Here is an 18,499-nt window from a genome sequence, read left to right as displayed (position 1 = left end):
TCCTGCTGCTGTTGTTTTCCACTGAAGCAGATTGGGAGTTATAAACATGACATTTTAATGCTCTAACTGGAGTCTGTACCAAGTCCTGTTGTTAAGGTTTTTAACACATTCCTGTGAAATGTTAACTGAACTTTCTTGATGTATGCTACCATACAGCTGCATGGGCAACCTGGTTTTTCATGGACCTCCCTGCATTCAGACTCCTGCCTGGATCTGCTCAGGGATTGAATCAGAAATGTGAAGTAAAAGGGGGTTTTGGGTGACTTTATGGTTGCAGAAGTGGAGAGGCAGGTGATGAGGGAAGGCAGTTCCCTGACACCTCAATGTTGCCCAACACTTCCCAGCTACTGCCACAGCAGTCCCAGTGTGAAACTGGGACTGGCTGCTTGGGCAAGGTGCTTACACAACGTTTCCATCAGTTTTTCTGTAACAGTGAAGATGCATCTTTCACTTCTGGCCTGCCTGATTTAAGACCCTGCAGTCCCAGTTCCAGTAGTGCTGAGTGCTCAGATGGGAAAATTATGCCTGACTATAGGAAGCTCTCAATAATGTTAAGTATTCTGCAAAATCAAGCTCATGACAAATCAAAGGGGACCCTCAAAATCAGTGGCCCATTCATTCTTTTGCACCTGAACTTCTTGGTTTGTCAATTGTGAGTAATAATGCTCCTTCATCCAAAAAGACTGCACTAGGCACATCTGTGAAATGCAAATGGAGGGAATTATTAATTCCATTTGGAAGGGAGGTTAGACAGTGCACAGCGAGCAGGGCACGGGGCCACGCATTTCAACAGCAGAAGAAAACAAACTACTGAATAGTTGCTTATCAAAGAAGGGCCATCTACATCTCCACTGAATGCAGCAGAGGCACAAATGAGCACGTGAGCATGTCATTATCTGCTCTCTGCAGAGCAGAGCAGGGGATGTTTCCCAACTTCTGGGAGCCAGGCGGTTTTGGGGTGGGTGCAGGGGAAGCTGCAGGACGAGTTGGGGAGATGCAGGGCAGAGCACAGGCAGCTGCAAAGCCCTTGGGGCGAGCCAGGACAGCTGCTGGGGGCAGGCAGAGTGGGGAATTCACACACAAAGCCCATCCCAGCCACAGCCCACCCCACTGCAGTGCCAACCCACCCCACGGGTCCCCTGCACTGCCAGTTTTGCTGGGAGATCTCCCTGGCAGAGGATTTGAGGAAAGAAGAGAGACCCATGAAGGCAGCAGGGAGAGCACAGCCAGGTCCCAGCAGGCTTTCCAGCTGTGGGCCGGCTTTGGGGGATAAATGGTGCTGGGCTCCCAGCACACCTGACCCTGTTCTGGCCCCAGGACCCTCCCTGGAGAGTCCATGTCCTGCCACAGCTGGGCTGGGGAAGCTGCCCTGGCATTCCATCAGGTGCCCCAGGAATCCTGCAGGATGGGAAGTCTGCTGCCATGCCACAGCTTCACAACTGTGCCATGCTTCAACACTGGACCTCTTTGAAGTGCTTTCTTGGGACTTCTAACTATGGAGACCCAAAAATGAACATTTCACAGAGATGAACATTTGCATCCCACGGCCAACGAGCGGCTCTCCAGCACGGCAAAATAAATGAGCCTTGTGCTCAGCAAAACTTTTTCTGATTCCAGATTAAAATGACCTCCAGTCCTGAGTCTGCAGCTCTGAGACATTCATCCTAATGTGAGTTTGCTTTCCTGTCCTTTCACATCACAAAGACACTAAAGCAAGGACTTCCTTGTGACTGAAATGCTGGACTGCTTTTTATTCTGTTTACAGGGAGTACAGAAAGGATAAACAATCCTTGCAACAATGGATATTGTTCAAGGATGGAGGGCTTCTTTTGAAAAGATCTCATTTATTTTTCATCACTTAGGTGGTTTGATTAACTTTGGTGAGTTTTACTGCATTTGGCTAATGATGGCAGGCTGTTTTTATGGCCCTTGAGCAATTGCTTTCCCTTTCTGGTTCTCAGGCACAATTCTCCCCGGGCTCACAAAGTCTTTTTACAACAACAATAAAATCTGAATTAAAACATAAAGAATGTTTTATTTCTTCACCACTTTTTAAAATACATTTTGAAATTTGGACCTAACACAATCTGACAGTTTGGATGGGTGGACTAATATTGAAAATGTCCATCAGCCATGTTCTGTTTAGCCCTATAGAGATATTTTAAATGTAAAGCTCTCTAAAGTGCTCACAGTTTAAATAAATGTGACAGCATTTATTTTAAAAAATGCTCAAAAAAAAAAAAGAAAAGGCTTTTTTCTTTGGGTGGTGATAGGGTTTTTTTCTCTGATTGAAAATCAAGCTTGAGTATGTCAGTATATATATATATATATATATAAAAAGATATATTTTCAATATAAAGAATTATTTTCAATTCAATTACAGTCCTTGAATTTTATATCTGCTTGTGTAGCAGTCAGTTGCTTAGATCCTTTCTAACCTGCCTGCATGCTCAGCTTGTATTTGTTAGGAAACATGGGATTGCTTGGTTTAAGCATTTGTCCTGAACTTTCACAGAACCGCTAGAATAAAAATGGAAAGCCCCCATTAAGGAAAACCTGCCTTGGAAGCAACAGATGGGCACAAAACCTGCTCCATCTGCTGAGAACAGAGTTATACAGGGCAGGGAATGATCAAAGGTAGCTGAAATGCTGCTGCTTGGACCTGCAAGGGAAACTTCTATGCACCATTTAGGAATTGTACTTAAGCACAAAATGCCACAAAAAGAAAATACAGCTTGACATTTGAAAACTGAATTGATTTTCATGTAAAAGATGGAGCAATTTTACCCATCCTCAGCTGCAGAGTCAGTGTTCCAATATTTTGCGACTGTGCCATCTTGTGTTCCCCAGACTATCTTCTGCCATGCAGAGTTACAGTGAGGGTTCCTTATTGTTTCCTTTCTATATTTTTCTCTTTTGTAAATGGAACAATTTTGTGTCTAAACAAGGAAAAAGATCAACAGATCAACAGCTGTCCACAAGTGAGAGGACTCTGTGGAGCTGATTTCCAACCCTCCAGAATGCCCAATCTGAACTAACCTCTTAAACTGCCTGGCACTGAGCTTTTTAAAAATCTTTTATACACCTTTTGCCATTGGAAGAGCCACAGAAATGCTGCAGGCCCCACTCCTAGCAGGAATTATTCCCTGTGGTTGGACCTTTGTGCCCATGCACAGCCCCACTGCAGGCCATGGAAGTCACCACAGCTGACAAACCTAAATTTCTCATTTCTGGCCAGGAATAGGGACTGCAAGGGGTCTGCCAGGATCAAGTCCTGTCCCCAATTACACAGTTTTCAATAAACTTCCAGGCTACAGTTTGATGTGGAATTGGAATACTTGCCTCTAGTACTATGAGGCTTTCTGGTTTTGTGTTGGGGGAGAGAGGGAGGAAGGGTCACCTTTGTTTAATGAAATGTTGGAATTTGATGAAGATCCTAATTTATGTAATTTTCTGTGAAAAGTCAGCAATATAATGAATCTATAAGTGTCCCTTTTTCAGAAGACAGAGGAGAACTCCTGCACATGTCTCCTGTAGCAGCACACAAATACATTCATTTAAATACATTCATTTCTGAGGTCAGCAGAGGCACAAAGGAGATGCTGAAATCACAGCACATGCCTACAGGACTTCATGTGCACATTGTGGAAACACACTCAGGTCACTGATTTCACGTGGAAAGTAATAAAAGCCCATTTTTCCTCTGCTGTGCAAACTGTACCTGCAGTAAAACAGCCCCACCAAGAAAGGTGTGCAAAGCTGCAGGCAGAATTCACATTGTCTGCAGTGGCACTACAGGAGGCTGGGGGTGTGCTCTCACCAAGGAGAGCTCTTGTGGAGAGGTCTGAGCACTGGGCAGGGCAGGCTGGCAGGAGGCACAGAGCTGCCCCTGCACACCAGTGCCTCTGCCCAGAGCCTCTCCAGCAAACACCCTGGGAACTGCCCACGCTGCCCTGGGGGCTTTTCCCAATGCCCTCTCAATGCCAAATAATCAAATTTACCTAATTCAATGTAAGCAACCCTTCTCCTGCTCCTGACTGCCCTTTCCCAGGCAGTGATGCTCACTCAGTGCCACAGGGGCTCATCCTTGGGTGCCCATGGCACCTGCCTGGACGCTGCAGGCTGTCCCCATGCAGAGCACTGCCCCAGCTGGATGCAAGAATGAGCTAAATTGGGAACTGGCTTTGCCTAGAGTCTCATTTTTGCAGTGTTCAGTGTACAAGTAACTTCTTTTTTTTTAAAAACAAGTCTGGGTAGTTTGATGCTCCTGCCTGTCCTGTAAACCCTCCTGCATAAATGCATTTGAAGGGTGGGTTTCTCAGTCTTCTTGCAAGCTGGGACAAGACCCAGTGGGCCTCTGCACCCTCAGGAATTTCAAATAATATTAGTTTACTCCAAAGAAGGCTTCACAGTACTTGTGGGGCCATCCTGGGTAGCCATGCTTCTACTCACACCTCCACTGTATCCCTGCAGTGCCAAAGCTGCTCGGCTGCCCAGCCCCTGTTTGCTCCCTCTCACATAAAAACCCAGATACAGAGGCACCCCACCACATCAGCACAGGGGTTTTGTATATAGATTTATGTTATAAAAACCTCCAGAAAGAGGGATAATTAGGTGGCAAAACAGCCAATGAGACTGCAGAGAAGTAAGATTTCATTCAAACACAGACAGCAAGGCTGAGCATCACGTGGCCACATCCTGTTTTCCCAGTAACCTGGAGCACACACACACACACATCCTGGTGTGGGGCAGGCTGGGGATGGCAGAGCCCATAAACCAGCAGGACACATTCCATGGGGTCAGCAAGGGCTGGGGGATCTGTGCGTGGATAAGGGTGACTGCTGGGGAGACCTGGCTGTTGTACCCAGGCAGCAGAAATCCAAACTGCTGCCCAGAGGGACTCAGGGCTGGGGGTGGAGGAGGAGCTCCAGAGTGGCCTGGAGGACTCTGAGGTGAAGCCCACCAGAGGCAGGCTTGCCATGAGACCACGGGAAGGCAAAGGGATTCCAGGGAAAGCAGTAATGGCCGACAGCCAGGTGAGCACTGAGAGAACCGTACCTGCTGCCAAACATTTGCTGCACCTCAAAGCTCATTCAGGCTGGCAAAGCTGCCATTCAGCAAAGCAGCATCCTGCCACGTGGTGGGTGCATGGACAGCTGAGATATGGTGTATTTTCACAGGGATGTGTCCCTGCCAGGAGCATTCCTCTGTTGTAAGGTTTCTGGGCTATGTCTCCAATCCCCACAGTGCAGGGTAAACACTCCTAGGATAACACCCCTGGCCAGAGCCCATTCATGCTATGGTTTCCAGTGCTGGATTATAAAAAGAAAATGATAGCTTCTCTCTTCTCCAGGCTACTGTATTTTGCCAGGAATCTGAACAAAAATGGCCTGTCCACATCACCCATTCAGGACAGTATTTGCTTTGCAGAAATTATCTCGAAAAAAATTCTCAGGTTCCAGCTGAAAGAAGTTCTTTCAATTTATTTGCAATGCAGTAGAATCAGTGCTAGGCTACCTAGCTCTTGGTAAATATATGGTGATTAATGTCAAGGTTCAAGGCTTACTGGAGTAATGAAACATTACAGCCAACTTCAGGAACTACCCTTGCAGGTATAGTATACAGACTAAAAATTAAAAGAAAATTTAAAACTTCATTAAAAAAAAAATCCAGGATGCAATATGCACTCTTTCTGGGCAAGTCCTCAATTTTGTTTTGGTTAGGAAACAGATTAGGCTTTAACTTAGAGTTCAAGCACTGAATTCTTGCCAAGAACACAATGCAATTTGGTACACCTGCTAAACTAGGTCAGCAGCAAGACAGGCGCCAGAGCAAACCCTGCCTGCTCTCACAGAGGCCTCTGGCTGCTGCAAATGAGGAAAAAGAGGGCAAGAAAGGAAAACACAGTCCTGGGGTGAGAGGAATATTGCACAGAGCAGCAGTGAGCACAGAGACACCGGGAGTATTCCATCATACATGATGGAAGGTGTGCCCAGAGGGTGGGGAGCAAAGGAGAAAAGCTGAAGATCAGGAGTAGAGGAGCAAAGCTGAGGATCAGTGGACACAAGGGCAAGAAATACTTACTGATTCAGGGTCCCTCTGCTGCTCAAGGAAAGCTGAAAACTCCACCAGCCTGAGCTTGGTCGTACCGATCGATCGGCCCTGCCACGCAGGCACGGAGGGAGCAGGAGCTGATGTGGGCTCAAAGCCTGAAACACAGGAAACATCTTCATCAGGAAGCTTCCTCAGTTCATATTTTCTCCATTAAAAATAATTGGGAATTATGCATGGGGCCCTTGGATATGTATATTAATTTTAGCAAGTAATTAATTCAGGATGAGTTAAAATTGGAAAAACTCAGGGTGATGTGTAGAAAAAGAGGCGGCAGCCCAGCAATCTAACAGTGGCAGAAAGAAAACTACTACTACTACTACTACTACTACTACTACTACTACTACTACTACTACTACTACTTTGTTTCCTTGGGGCTGTAACTCACTGTAGAATTTTTGTTTAAATCATAGACTAGATTACAGAGATTTATTAAGACTTCACCTGGACCTACAGCTGCACCCTTCCTTGGAAACTGGCATCAAGGCTCACAGGAGACATGACTGCCTTGGGAGTCAAGAGAACTGACTCCATTTCTGGCTCCTAATGTGCCACATGTCACAGGTAAATCACCCCTCTTTTTGCCTGTTTCTGCTGCCACTCTCAATTCCCCTCTCCTATTTAGAGTACAAGCTCTCCAAGGCAGGGACTGTCTCTTACTACGTATTTGCACACTGGGTCTTGACTTCTTTTGGAGCTTTTAGGCATCATTATGATACAGCTAATAATAAATAATTACTGTAGAGAGCTGAATCATACCCTAAAAAGAAAAAAAAAATGTTTCAAATTGATTATAAAGAGAGAATGACATGATCTAGATAGAGAAGGGATGTTAACCATCCTCTCTAATTCACCTCAAGAGAAGGAATAAATGCTCTCTCTTGGTCCTCATTGTAGAAAATTGGACAAGAAGGAAAGAGAACTGTAAAGGAAGAGGAAAAGGCAGCAGCTCACAGGCAAAACTCATCTTGGGAGAGATACAGGAACAAGAAAAGCAGGGGAGAGGCACCAGAAGTACGAGAATAAAGATTATCCTGGACTAGGCTGAGAAGCAGGGAGAGGTCAGAGGCAGCATGTGAACATATCCCATAAAGGGAATGTGGCACCTGACCCCAACCCCAAAATTTAGGCAATGAAGATGTGAGGCTTGTGCAAAACAGGGAATTACAAAAGTCACTGGCTAGACATGAACAGGAATTCCAATGAAGCAAAAACTCATGTACGAGTTTTGTCAGATTTAGAAATACTGATGTTCCTATTCTGAGAGAAAACATGGATGGGTAAAAGAAGACAATAGAAAATACCTGTCTTAGAAAATAATGTTATAAATTACGGATGTCAAGAAAAGGGCATTCTCATGAATGCAGAAAAATAGCTTTAGTTCAAAGCATTAAACAGCAGTAAGTTAGAAAATCATAAAGAATTGGGTAAGAGTCAAAAACTTGCTACACAGAGTCAGAAGCATTGGGGTCATTTGGCAAGGGAGACATAACATGAGAAATCATCTGCAAAGAAATAATGAGCTTTCATGAAGTCAGGCATGGAAGGAACCTGGGAAAAGTAGCAGGGAAGTAGCCATGGGAAGGGCTTGATCAAGTTGAGCAATGAAATTCAGAATAAAATTAGGTACTTATCAAAGTGGTACCAGGCAAAGCAGGACCTCCAGGAGGGGATGAGTTATAAACAACCTGATACATAGAGAAGTTTTATACTTAAGGCTAAACATTTATGATGTTGGGAGGGGTTTTAGGCTCAGTTTAAAATAAATTAAGGTGTATTCTTATTACACAGCTATTCTAAATGAAACATTCATCCTATTACTCATTTTTTACAGTAATTCCTACAATACAGAGTGCTGACTAGAATTTACACATCACAACTCCTTGCATATGCATTAGTGCTTCCTACCTAAAAAAAGCCCAAACACAATGATTTTCCCTAAGATATAATATAGGATGATATATATATAATATATATATAGGACATTGGGATTGATGTTTCCTTTGGCTGGAGGACACATGAGATCCTGAGCAGTGGCTCTGCCCAGGGCAGAAGTTAATAAATCACATCCAGTACAAAATTCAAGTATTTTTAAGGCAGAGGATAAACAGGAGGATTACCTGAAGAGGTGCACAAAAATCACACATTGTGCCATCCACAGGAAATTCCATTAAGAGTCACACAGTATAGGAGAATAGGTGCCTGATGACCTTCACCCACAAACATATCTCTTCCTTGCAGAGCATATTTAACAGACAGACAGCACAGAGGGAATAGTGGGGGGGAGAATTACACCCAGAGGTGGGCACTGCTGGGACTCCCAGAGGACACTGAACTATGGGGACACAAAGGAGATTGCCCATCTGGTATTCAGCCTCAGTTTCGAGGTCTGGGATCCCTTATAACTTTTTGAAAGTGGGTTGACATCACTATAAAGGCTCTTTCTTTCCCTGAAACTGTCTTTACCTCCTTTTTGGAAAAATTTGCAAGTTCTTGCTTCGCTGATCTCCCAGAGTGCACAAGCCACCCTTCACACTGCATAGAGAAAAAACACTTTTGAATTTTCAGACTTACTCTTGCGAGGATCCAGGCTGCCCCGTTTGAATCATGCCCGGCCAAAACTGAAAGAGGAAAAACAAACAAACAGGCCCACAGTTGTTCTCTTTGTTGGAAGGACTTGGGGTATTTTTGAACAGGCACGATTCCTTTTGCAAACTCAAGTCAAAGCATTAATCCACTCATTCCATCTTAGTTTTCTACGGAACGTTGTTAGGGAATACAGGGATTTTTTTGGGACTTACCCCAGGTGCCCCAGGAAATGTAGGACGGGGAATTCCTGGCAGGCCCAGCTTGTTGTGAATAGCAGTAGCTGAGACTATCTGAGCTGATGACATTGCTGCCATGTGCTGGAGTGCTTTGTCCTTTGCTGTCTGATCCTTTAATATGACAATTACACGGAGTCTTAAAACATTTGGCACAACAAATGACATTAAATAACTGCAGCTACAAGCACGTAACTAAAAACTTAAAAAGCCACACAGAAAATGCAAAAATAGCAAACCATGCAGGGAAAAAAAAAATACAGCACGGAGGCTAACACTCAAACTACCTCAAGGCAAAACCTCCTCTCAGACATGCATGGTAGACCTGAATTCTCACAGTCTGCTCTGCCAACACACAGGAAGCTCTGGCACAGCAAACTACTGCCCAGTTGTTTATCTGGGCAAATTCTGATTTTAAATCAGGCTGGGCTAAACAAGGAGTGCTCCTGAGGCTCAGCTCTGCCTGCAGGACAGGGAGCACTGAGATTTGAGCTCTATCATTTCCATCTAAGAGAAGTCTGCCTTTCATATTGCCCTGTAAAATGAGAACACAGAACTGCGGCTGACTCGCAAACAGGGACAGTTTTCTTCATGCTTAGGGACATTTTGGATTCAGCTTTATGACAAGCATTTCCAAAGTTAGGTCACAAACATGTAAATGACATCTTAAATGTTCAGTTGTGGCATTTTACTGATTTACAGAGCTCCCACAGAGAGCTACCAGCCATAAAATCCCTGCTTTTTTCCAGCACACAGGAAGGAGTTTAGGAAAAGGTGGGCTGTTATCAGTTACTTGTGTTAGAGCAGCACTTGAGTCCCAGCCACTGCCAGTCAGGGATGGTCACAGGACAGAAAGGGAAGGCCTCTTAATGCAACAGAATTAACCGGGGGATGTCTTAGGTCAGGGAAGATGAGAAAACAACAGACTGCTACACACTGGTACAGCAGGGCTCCTCATCCAGAAGTACTGGATTAATAACTATCAATATGTAGGTGTGACACTTAGAATGAAGGAACACAAGCAGTATTAGGCAAGGATGTTTTGGGTTGGTTGGTTTTTTTTCTGCTTTTATTTTACAAGCAAAGTAGCAAGCATGCTGGCAAGAGGTGCATGCTCTTATGTGTGATATATGACTTTGCACATATGCTCCCTCCAAAGCTTGTATGTAGTAGTACTATAGGTGAGCAGTTTCTTCCTTTGAATAGCTCCTTTAGAAACAGCACAGGCTGAAAGTACAGGAAAAGCTAGCCAAAAAAATTCTGCCAAGCACAGCTAAGGTACATAATACTTGGTTTAGTCAAAATACTTACCATGCTTGTTACCTGGATACAACAACAAACAGTTTATTAAAATGCTTGTGTAGAATAGCAGACTCTTAGCAAAATATGAACAAAATAGTAAGAGACAAAGGAAGAGCAGCTTGCTCAACATTAAATATAAGCTTTAAACAAATGCATTATTTTCACCCAGGGTCTGATTCATTAAAAGGGGGGAAAAATGGTTTAAGAAGAAAAAAAAAAACCCAACAAAGCCCTGAGGAGAAACAACTCCCAGCTCCCTGTGTGAAAGCTGTGGATACTGAAGGAGAGGGATTGTTGCTGAGTGTGCTTCCCTGAGCTGTGCTAGGATCCCCTGTGGGACACAGCCTGGAGAGCAGCAGGTGGAGCAGGGCAGGAGCTGCTCCAGCACCATCCCCTGTGCACCTGCAGGACAGCCCTGTGCTCAGCACCATCCCCTGTGCACCCTGCAGGGTGTGAGCCTGCAGGACAGCCCTGTGCTCAGCACCATCCCCTGTGCACCCTGCAGGGTGTGAGCCTGCAGGACAGCCCTGTGCTCAGCTCCCTGAGCAGCTCTAACACCCCGGGCTCACCTGTGCTCGGGGGACACATCCCTCAGTGCAGGGACCAACTCAGTCCTTTCACAAAACTTGCAGCTTTCCAATAGAAGCACAAGCAGCTCTCTGGTGAAGAGCTGGAGGCCAGCCCTGGCTCTCAGCCCTGCCTGCCCCAGGGTGGGAGGGTGTGCACAGGAGGTTTGTGCATGGCATGTTTTACTGGCTGCCTTTGGATGTCTGCAGGCTACAGAGGTGTTTAGCTGGGTGCTAAGAAGTGGCAGAATCCTGAGGTTCATGCAGCTCCCCAGACCCCTCTACACTCTTGCACAGCAAGAAGGACCCTCCATCATGAAAAGATGAAAGTGAGATTTCCTGAAGCAATATGGAGATCTAGACCTGCCAGATTTTTCTGTTCCACCCTTTTTTTGTAAGCAGAGCTGGCTTGGAAATGCCAAACCATGAGAGTCTCACACAGCCTGCTGAATCCTACCAAAAACCAACTTTCAGGGGATCTGTGCCCTGTGTGTAAAATAAATGATACAGGACACATGTGCCTCTGGGTCCTAGCAATCTCCAAAACCCTGTGAGTGCTGCTTTTGTCACTACCTTGTTATTCTCCAGACCTGCTGGGGCACTACAGGCTCCCCTCCTGCCTGCCCCCAGCCATGCCTGTGCCACCACATCAAGATGTGCCTGTGCCTCTGCCAAGGGCACAGATTCTTCTGGATCCACTATCAGATGGAGCTAAACTAAAGGAGAATTTAAAAGTAAAAGCTTTGTCAGGGCTATTAAAGTCCATTCTTGGGAGTTGAGGTAGATTATGTCTATGAAACTGTTCTTCTTGACTTGCTTTATCCCTCTAAAGTCTCTGGCTATTCTCTGCTAGTGTTAGTGCAGCTCCAGGAGAAGCTGTATTTATTTCTGCCTTGTGAGGCACTGAAACCAACTGAAGTGCATTACTTTCTGTAATGTCATTGCCATCCAAGGACTAGAATAGGAGCCTGGACACCCAGCAACAGTTACAGCAGGCAAATCCCACCCTAACACATGAACTAAGAAAAATTTTTGAAGATTTACACTTCCTTCAAACTCTTCTGGGGAGCTCTTAGTCACCATTACAGTGAATCTGCTGATCCTGAATTTTAGGGACAGTGACTGGGATTTTTGGAGGGAGAAAACATTTTTTTCTTTTACGACACAAACTGGTATGTGCCTTCCTTCTTACCAATTGCTGCTTTTCACCCTAGAATGATCTGTGTTTTGTGGGGCCATTCCTCTCATCCTCTTTGGCTGATTACATTTTCAGGAGGGTGGAGAGAAAGGGAAAAACCTTTAGAATGACAGCTCACAAAGGCAATCTTTGCAACAGAGCTAGTTTTGAGGTGTTTCAACAACCCCCATAGAGCTTCCCCGTGGTGACAAATCTGGTCTGGTACATCAGGCCAACTCCAACGGGAAGTTTCACCTTTTGTAGGCTTGGGAATCTTTGCACAGTGGAAAGATCAGCTTTTCCCAAAGAAACTTTACATTCAAACATGACAGAAATCAAATTCAAAGTCAAATACAAACACTTTCGAGGTCCTGAGTTGCACTGGCAAAAAAGCACCTTCAGCTCCAGATCATCTTGGAGAGCTGCAAGCTGCCTGTGCTTGTATAATCAAGCAGACTTCATGGTCTTCAAAAATAAATGGGATAGCCACATTTTAAAGCTGATTATTTAGATTGCAATATTAGCTCGTCTGCCACTTAAAAACAAGTGTATGTTGGGGGTTTCTCATGCTGTAATAGAGAGCACTCGTAACCAGGAGGGAATGAGGCTCTCTACCCATCAATTCTGGGATGAAACCTGGTAACTGATTAATAACACACAATGGTATTACATCACACTTTAGGCAGCAAGAGAAGGAATATATCCAATTAAAACGGCAGGGGTAATTTACACAGGCAGATTACAGTAATTACCCGGGCTGGAATTTGGCCAGGACAAATGGGTTAACACCCCTACTCTAAAACAGGAACATTGTGGGATTTTTAATGACTGCAAATAGTTAAGATTTTGATTTCCTATCTTGTCCAAAACAGAAAGAGGTTGGTTTTGCTCTCACTTGTGCTGGTTTGTAAAGCTGGAATAATTTCTTTCAGCCCAATTGGTTTACACTGATGTAGTAAAATAAAAGTTTGGCCCAGCAAGCTGCAGCCCTGTGCTGAGATTCAGCAGAGGCTTGGGGGGACAGCATCTCCTACTGGATCATTAAATCCTGCTGGAGCTTAAGGTATTCCTTGGATAGGTCCCATCTGGCCCTGACCTGGTTTGACCCTACTTAATTGATGAGCTCAGATGGGATTGCTGCTGCCCAGGAATGACACTGGAGTGAGCAACAGGCTGCACTCACACCCCTAGCTTGCCCTCCGCTTGTAAAAGTCTTCTGCACTGTGGTACATAATTAGTAATGAATGTTACCAGGGTGTGTTTAGAGTCCAGGCAGTGGAAAACTGGTCTAGTTCCACTAAATCCCTAAAATATCATCTTTGCAGGGGAGATCAAGATGTGCCTCGTGTTCTAGCTGACTGCTTTTGGCTGCAGTTTCACACACTTTGTTTTTGGAAGATGCAAGCTCTAAGCATCTAATGCAAGAAGACTACAACTTTTAATGAATCAGGCCCTTGAGGTTTGCTTTTCACAATTCATTTTGGAATGCAAAATACATAGTTAAATTAGATAATAATAATTCCCCAGTATAATTCATTTATAAATCTTAATATCTATAAAAGCCCTGCATGAAACAAGAGTTTTACATGACAAGCACAAAAGGATTTGTGCTTGACTTTCTTTTAATCCAACATAAACAGAAGAATAATTCAATCAATCAGTTCAAACAAGTTCTTAAGCAAAAAAATAAAAACTGTTATCTTAGAATGACAAATGGGGCTTTGAATACCATGTTATCTATGACTTTGGGAGTAAAAAAAATCTTAAGACAGTATGAGGAGAAGTAAGCACAACAGAGCAGTATTAATTCAAGAAGCCCTAAAACCTGTACCAGTATTTCAAATGCAAAACTTTTCATGTAAGAAAAAAAAAAAAGACATAAGAAACAACAATTTGTTCACAAAATGGATGTTACAGTAACACTAGCATAAAATAGCTTCCTAATAAGCAATTTTGCAGATGTTATTTCTGCTCGGATCTCATATTGATTCAAATAACCTTTACAATAATTAGCTGTAGCTCAAAAAAGATAAACAAATCATGACAATATACAATTGTTCTGGACAAAAGATAGAGAGCACTTCAGTGTTTCTAGCCCTGATCTCCAATTTGCTTATTATTAGAGAAGACAGGAGTAAATACAAAAGCTGGCTATTTCAGCCAGGCAATAGCTAATGCCAAGAAGAGAATGCGCATTCAAAGCTGTCCCAACTTGCTGCCTAATGAGTAGCAATTAATCCATCTTATTGTATTTCAAAATGCTGAAGACTCCATTCACATCAAAGGGAATTTTTCAAGGCTTTTATCATTGTTCATTTAAAAAAGTATAGAGCTATCTTTAGCATTTTATAATTGACAACAATATTTTCTTTTTACCCCTAAATGCGGAATGTAGAATAATAGATTTAAAAACATGTAATAGATGTGAACTGTAGGCATTTTAATGTGTCATTTTAATTTTTTGTCTCTGACTAATTAGTCTTGCACTATGAAGAAAATCTGATATGAAAGCCTAAGATAGATGTACATCCTGCTGTGAACACCTTTACTCTCTGTTTATGTACAACTTCCAATCCATCTTTTGTCCTGAGTGGACAGAGGTGACTTTGGCTCCCTGTCAGTGCAAAGGTGGGAATGCTGTGACCTGACACTGTGGACTGGTGTATTTGACACAGAAGCACAGCACAGGAGTGTAAAACCTCTGCTTTGCCTCCTGCAGCCTCTGCCTGAGAGGAAATGCCATGAAGAGGAGCCGCCTTTCAGATCTGTCTCCAAGGGCAACTTTATCTCAGCCTCTCTTCCCGTTTTCATGAGATTAAATTTCTCTAACTTCAGGAAGATTCTAATGACCTCAGTATATATTAGGATTAAAATCTCTAAAATAGGTGTATTTTCCTGCTGCAAAGAGAATTAAAATGTGTGACATCCCTGGAAGGGCCAGGGGGAAATTCTTTACTGGTGGTCTTGAAAGGCAGCAATAACATTTATGGGTGAAACTTCACTTCCTTGCAGGCTAAGGATCCATCCTTCCATCCTTCCATCCTCAGTGATTGCAGGCACTTCTCATTGAAGAAAAGGGACTTTGCTGGACCAAGCTGAGTTCATGGCATGCAGGTGAGATTCCTGCCTCTTAGGATAGCTTCCAATGCCATGTGTGCAGATAGCTCTGAGATCCTTCCATCCTTGTGGATTTTTGCAGAAGATTAACACAAGATTTGCCCCAAGTCCTCTCCTCTCCAAGAGCAGGTTTCAGACCCAGGCAGGACAGTAAGATCTCTTGGTACAAAATAAACTCAGCAGCTACTTGGGGGAAAAGGGTTATTTGTATAAACACTGTCAAACTAAGAGGACAGGAGCCAATGGGACAGATTGGATCAGACACATCTCAAAAGAAAGTTGACATCAGATCCATAGGGGATTTTTTTTTAAAGTACTAACTGCTTCCCTGGATGCCACCAATCATAGATTTTACAAGTGGCAGCTCACTGTTGAAAGGGTGAGTTGGCCTGGGTGGGAAGCATAGGATCATAGAATGGTTTGGGTTGGAAGGGACCTGAAAAATCATCTCGTTCCAAGCCCACTGCTAGTGGGACTTTTTTAAAAGGTCACCTCCCACTAGACCAGGTGGCTTCAAGCACCATCCAGCCTGGCCTTGAAGACTGCCAGGGCTGAGATACCTACAGCTTCTCTGGGCAAGCTCTTGCAGAGCCTCACCACCCTCACAGTAATTTTTTTCTCCTCATATCTAATCTAAACCTATTCTCTTTCAGTTCGAAGCCATTTCTCCTTGTCCTGTCAGTACATGCTTTCATAAAAAATCACAGGTGTAAAAAACTGTGCATTTAATCTTCTCCTTGGTCACCCCTTCACCAGGGAATGCAGACAGCACCCACTCCAGGACAGCAAGAGCCCATCATCTTTCCAAGGACATTGATGGGGCTCTTCAGGCTGCTGCCAAAATTGGTCCCTGTTGAAACAATGACCACTCAGATGTGCTGGAATGTGTCCACCTTGTCTTCCTTTTGCACCAGTGATGTCCTTCTCAGGCAGCTTTTGAAACCCTCTGCAAACTGCTTTGGCATGGGGGAGTTGGACTAAATGATCTCCAGAGGTGCCTTTCAATCCTAAACAGTCCATGATTCCAGGTGAATCTGAGTGACAGTGGGCCATACAGATGGTTCAACACAGAAATCATAAGAGAAAGGGGCAGTAGCACTAACAAAATGTCTGAAGAAGTGAAGTTCCATCTCAGGTTCAAAACCAGCAGCTTCTGCCACCTCCAGGGAGCAATTGCAGCAGGCAAGAGGAACGAGAGCTCTCTTCTTCCTAAGGCAGCTCCCTTATGGCACCTTCCTACATCAAAGTTTCACCTCTTCCATGGCGGGAGGACAAGGCCTGTGGGAGGCTGTCCCTTCTCCAGGAGGGACCAGTGCAAGGGGACAGGGGCCATGCCATGGCTCCTGTTCACTGGGACCAACACTGGCAAGGCTGAGAAGAGGGAGGTGGGGAGGGCCTGGCTCCTTCACCCTTGCTGGGCACTCCTCAGCTGAGTGCAGGAGTAGCTGGGGAGGTGTCAGGGCTCTGAGGGAGCTCATCCCACGGGCAGCATGGAGACCCAGCAAGGACAGGCAGCTCGGCACCCATGGGCCAGCCAGCCCCGCTGGGGGAGGCCTGGAGTGGCTTTTGTCAGCAAGGACAGGGGCCAGCAAAGCTCTGTCACCTGTGTGCAGTCTGTCCCCACCGTGGTGTGGCAGAGAGGCGAAGCAAATGCCCCTGCAGAGTGTCGGGGCCTGGAGCTGGGGATCTTCCTGAGGCCATCAGCTCCCAGCAGTGACACGGCAGCTGCTCCTTTCCACTCAGCACCAAGGGAGCTGCAGCCCATGGGCAGGTGGGAAAAGGGCATCCAGGTATGAAGCCCTTCCAAAATATCTTGTTGTCCAAACAGATCTTCCCTTCTTCAGGCGACTCCTTAAAATGAAAATTCCTCCCAGATCTCTATTTACTGAAAATGCCATCTAGACTAGATGAAATATTCTTAAGAGTTGGCTACCTCTCTGTTCTATGGAAAGCTTCAATGAAAATACAGCAGGTGCAGTACTTTAAAATGTTTTTTTAATGCTTTGTAAGTGTCTTCAGATTTTAAGGTATTTTGGGCATTCAGAAAGGGAAACATTTTAGAGCAGTAAATCCAATAATTGTGTTTGACTCCTAGGCCTGTATTTGGTACCTACGTGGGCTTCCTGATTTTTGCAGCCCTGAGCATTCACCAGTCCTCTAAAACTCCAGGAGCTGCTGGTGCTGAGCACCTCTGAAAGTAGGGCCACCTACTTACATACTTAATTTTAGGCATCAAGGCTTGACAATTTGAGCTTAAAATGCTACATATCTCTGTATTATTGCACCCTGGGTTAAGAAGCAGTACGTTTAAGTTGTCTTAGTCGTTCTTTACGAACCCCAACTGCTCAGCCAGTGCAGCTAAAAAGCCAGCCACCAACAGCCAGACAAGCTTGCCAGCATGCTGCCCATGAAAAACCCAGTGCTTCTGTCAGGGAGGCCTGTTACAAAGGCAGGCTGTTATTCCTACTCTGCAGTTCCAGGATGGGGGTGAGCATCCGCAGCACTCACTGCTCAGGGTCAGGAAAGCACTGCCCGAAACGTTTTGCTTTCCAGCTAGAACAAAAACGTGATTTGTTCTCATATCTGGGTGAAGAAAAAAAAAATCCACTCACACCAAAAGGAGAAAAAAAAAAAAAAAAAGGAGGGAAGTAAGAGATTTACAAGTTCCTTCGCTTTTTATTTTAAAAAATCGGCAGCAAAAAAAACTGCAGAACTCCCTCTTCCACTTTTAAATGGTGTGGGAAGAAAAAAATCTCCAAAAAATCTCAAGATCTCTGCTGAAAAACTTGAAAAAACAAGCAATTCAAGAAACCCCTATTAAGCATTTCCAAGAGGTTCTTTTCAGCCTTAGAATATATTTTATGGAAGGCAGAGAAAACAGGGACATGTACAATTCATCATGTCAGATTAAGCAAACATACTTAATATTCCCTGAACAGGACCGACTGAGGTTTTCCAAAGATTAAATGTCAATAATTTACTTAAAAAAAAAAATTAAATTTCAGGGAATCTTGTAAATAGTGTGTAACTTGAGGTGATACTAGTTTGTAGTCTAGAAGCACCATAGAGCAATCTGGATAACCTGTGCTCTCTGGCACTTGGAATAAATGATCTGGTTTAAGTATTCCTGATATCAGTTCAGAAGCATGGACAAAAAACATTTGGGAATGGAAAACAATTACCCCAATTACTCCTCTGGAAAAAGCAAAAAAAAAAAAAAAAGCTAAAAAGCATCTACACAACTATGCAAAACTCCTGTGTACTTAAATACACTGCTAGGACTGTTAAAAAGCAAAACAAAAAAATGGACTAAGGGGTTAAAAATGAGGTTTAGGTGCCGAGCTGTTACAAAGAGGAGTTCACTTGGCATTTGGACAGTGTTAAAACAACGTTTTTAATGTGGA

At 44.2% G+C, this 18,499-nt stretch overlaps 1 protein-coding gene across 1 annotated transcript in view; it reads right to left on the bottom strand.

Moving 5' to 3' along the window:
• TEAD1 (TEA domain transcription factor 1) overlaps positions 1–18,499 on the bottom strand; it is a 155,560-nt gene that overhangs the window by 22,668 nt on the left and 114,393 nt on the right. The window contains exons 5-8 of the mRNA XM_014309112.2: positions 10,245–10,256; positions 8,913–9,047; positions 8,686–8,732; positions 6,085–6,259 (exon numbers count right to left, since the gene is read on the bottom strand). Coding sequence (XP_014164587.1) covers positions 6,085–6,259; positions 8,686–8,732; positions 8,913–9,047; positions 10,245–10,256 — 369 coding nt within the window. The remainder of the gene's footprint in view (positions 1–6,084; positions 6,260–8,685; positions 8,733–8,912; positions 9,048–10,244; positions 10,257–18,499) is intronic.

This window comes from Geospiza fortis, unplaced genomic scaffold, assembly GCF_000277835.1.
Source record: "Geospiza fortis unplaced genomic scaffold, GeoFor_1.0 scaffold590, whole genome shotgun sequence".
NCBI classification, from domain to species: Eukaryota; Metazoa; Chordata; class Aves; order Passeriformes; family Thraupidae; genus Geospiza; species Geospiza fortis.
Note: the sequence above shows the minus strand (reverse complement) of the source record. Positions and strands in the feature narration are given on the sequence as shown.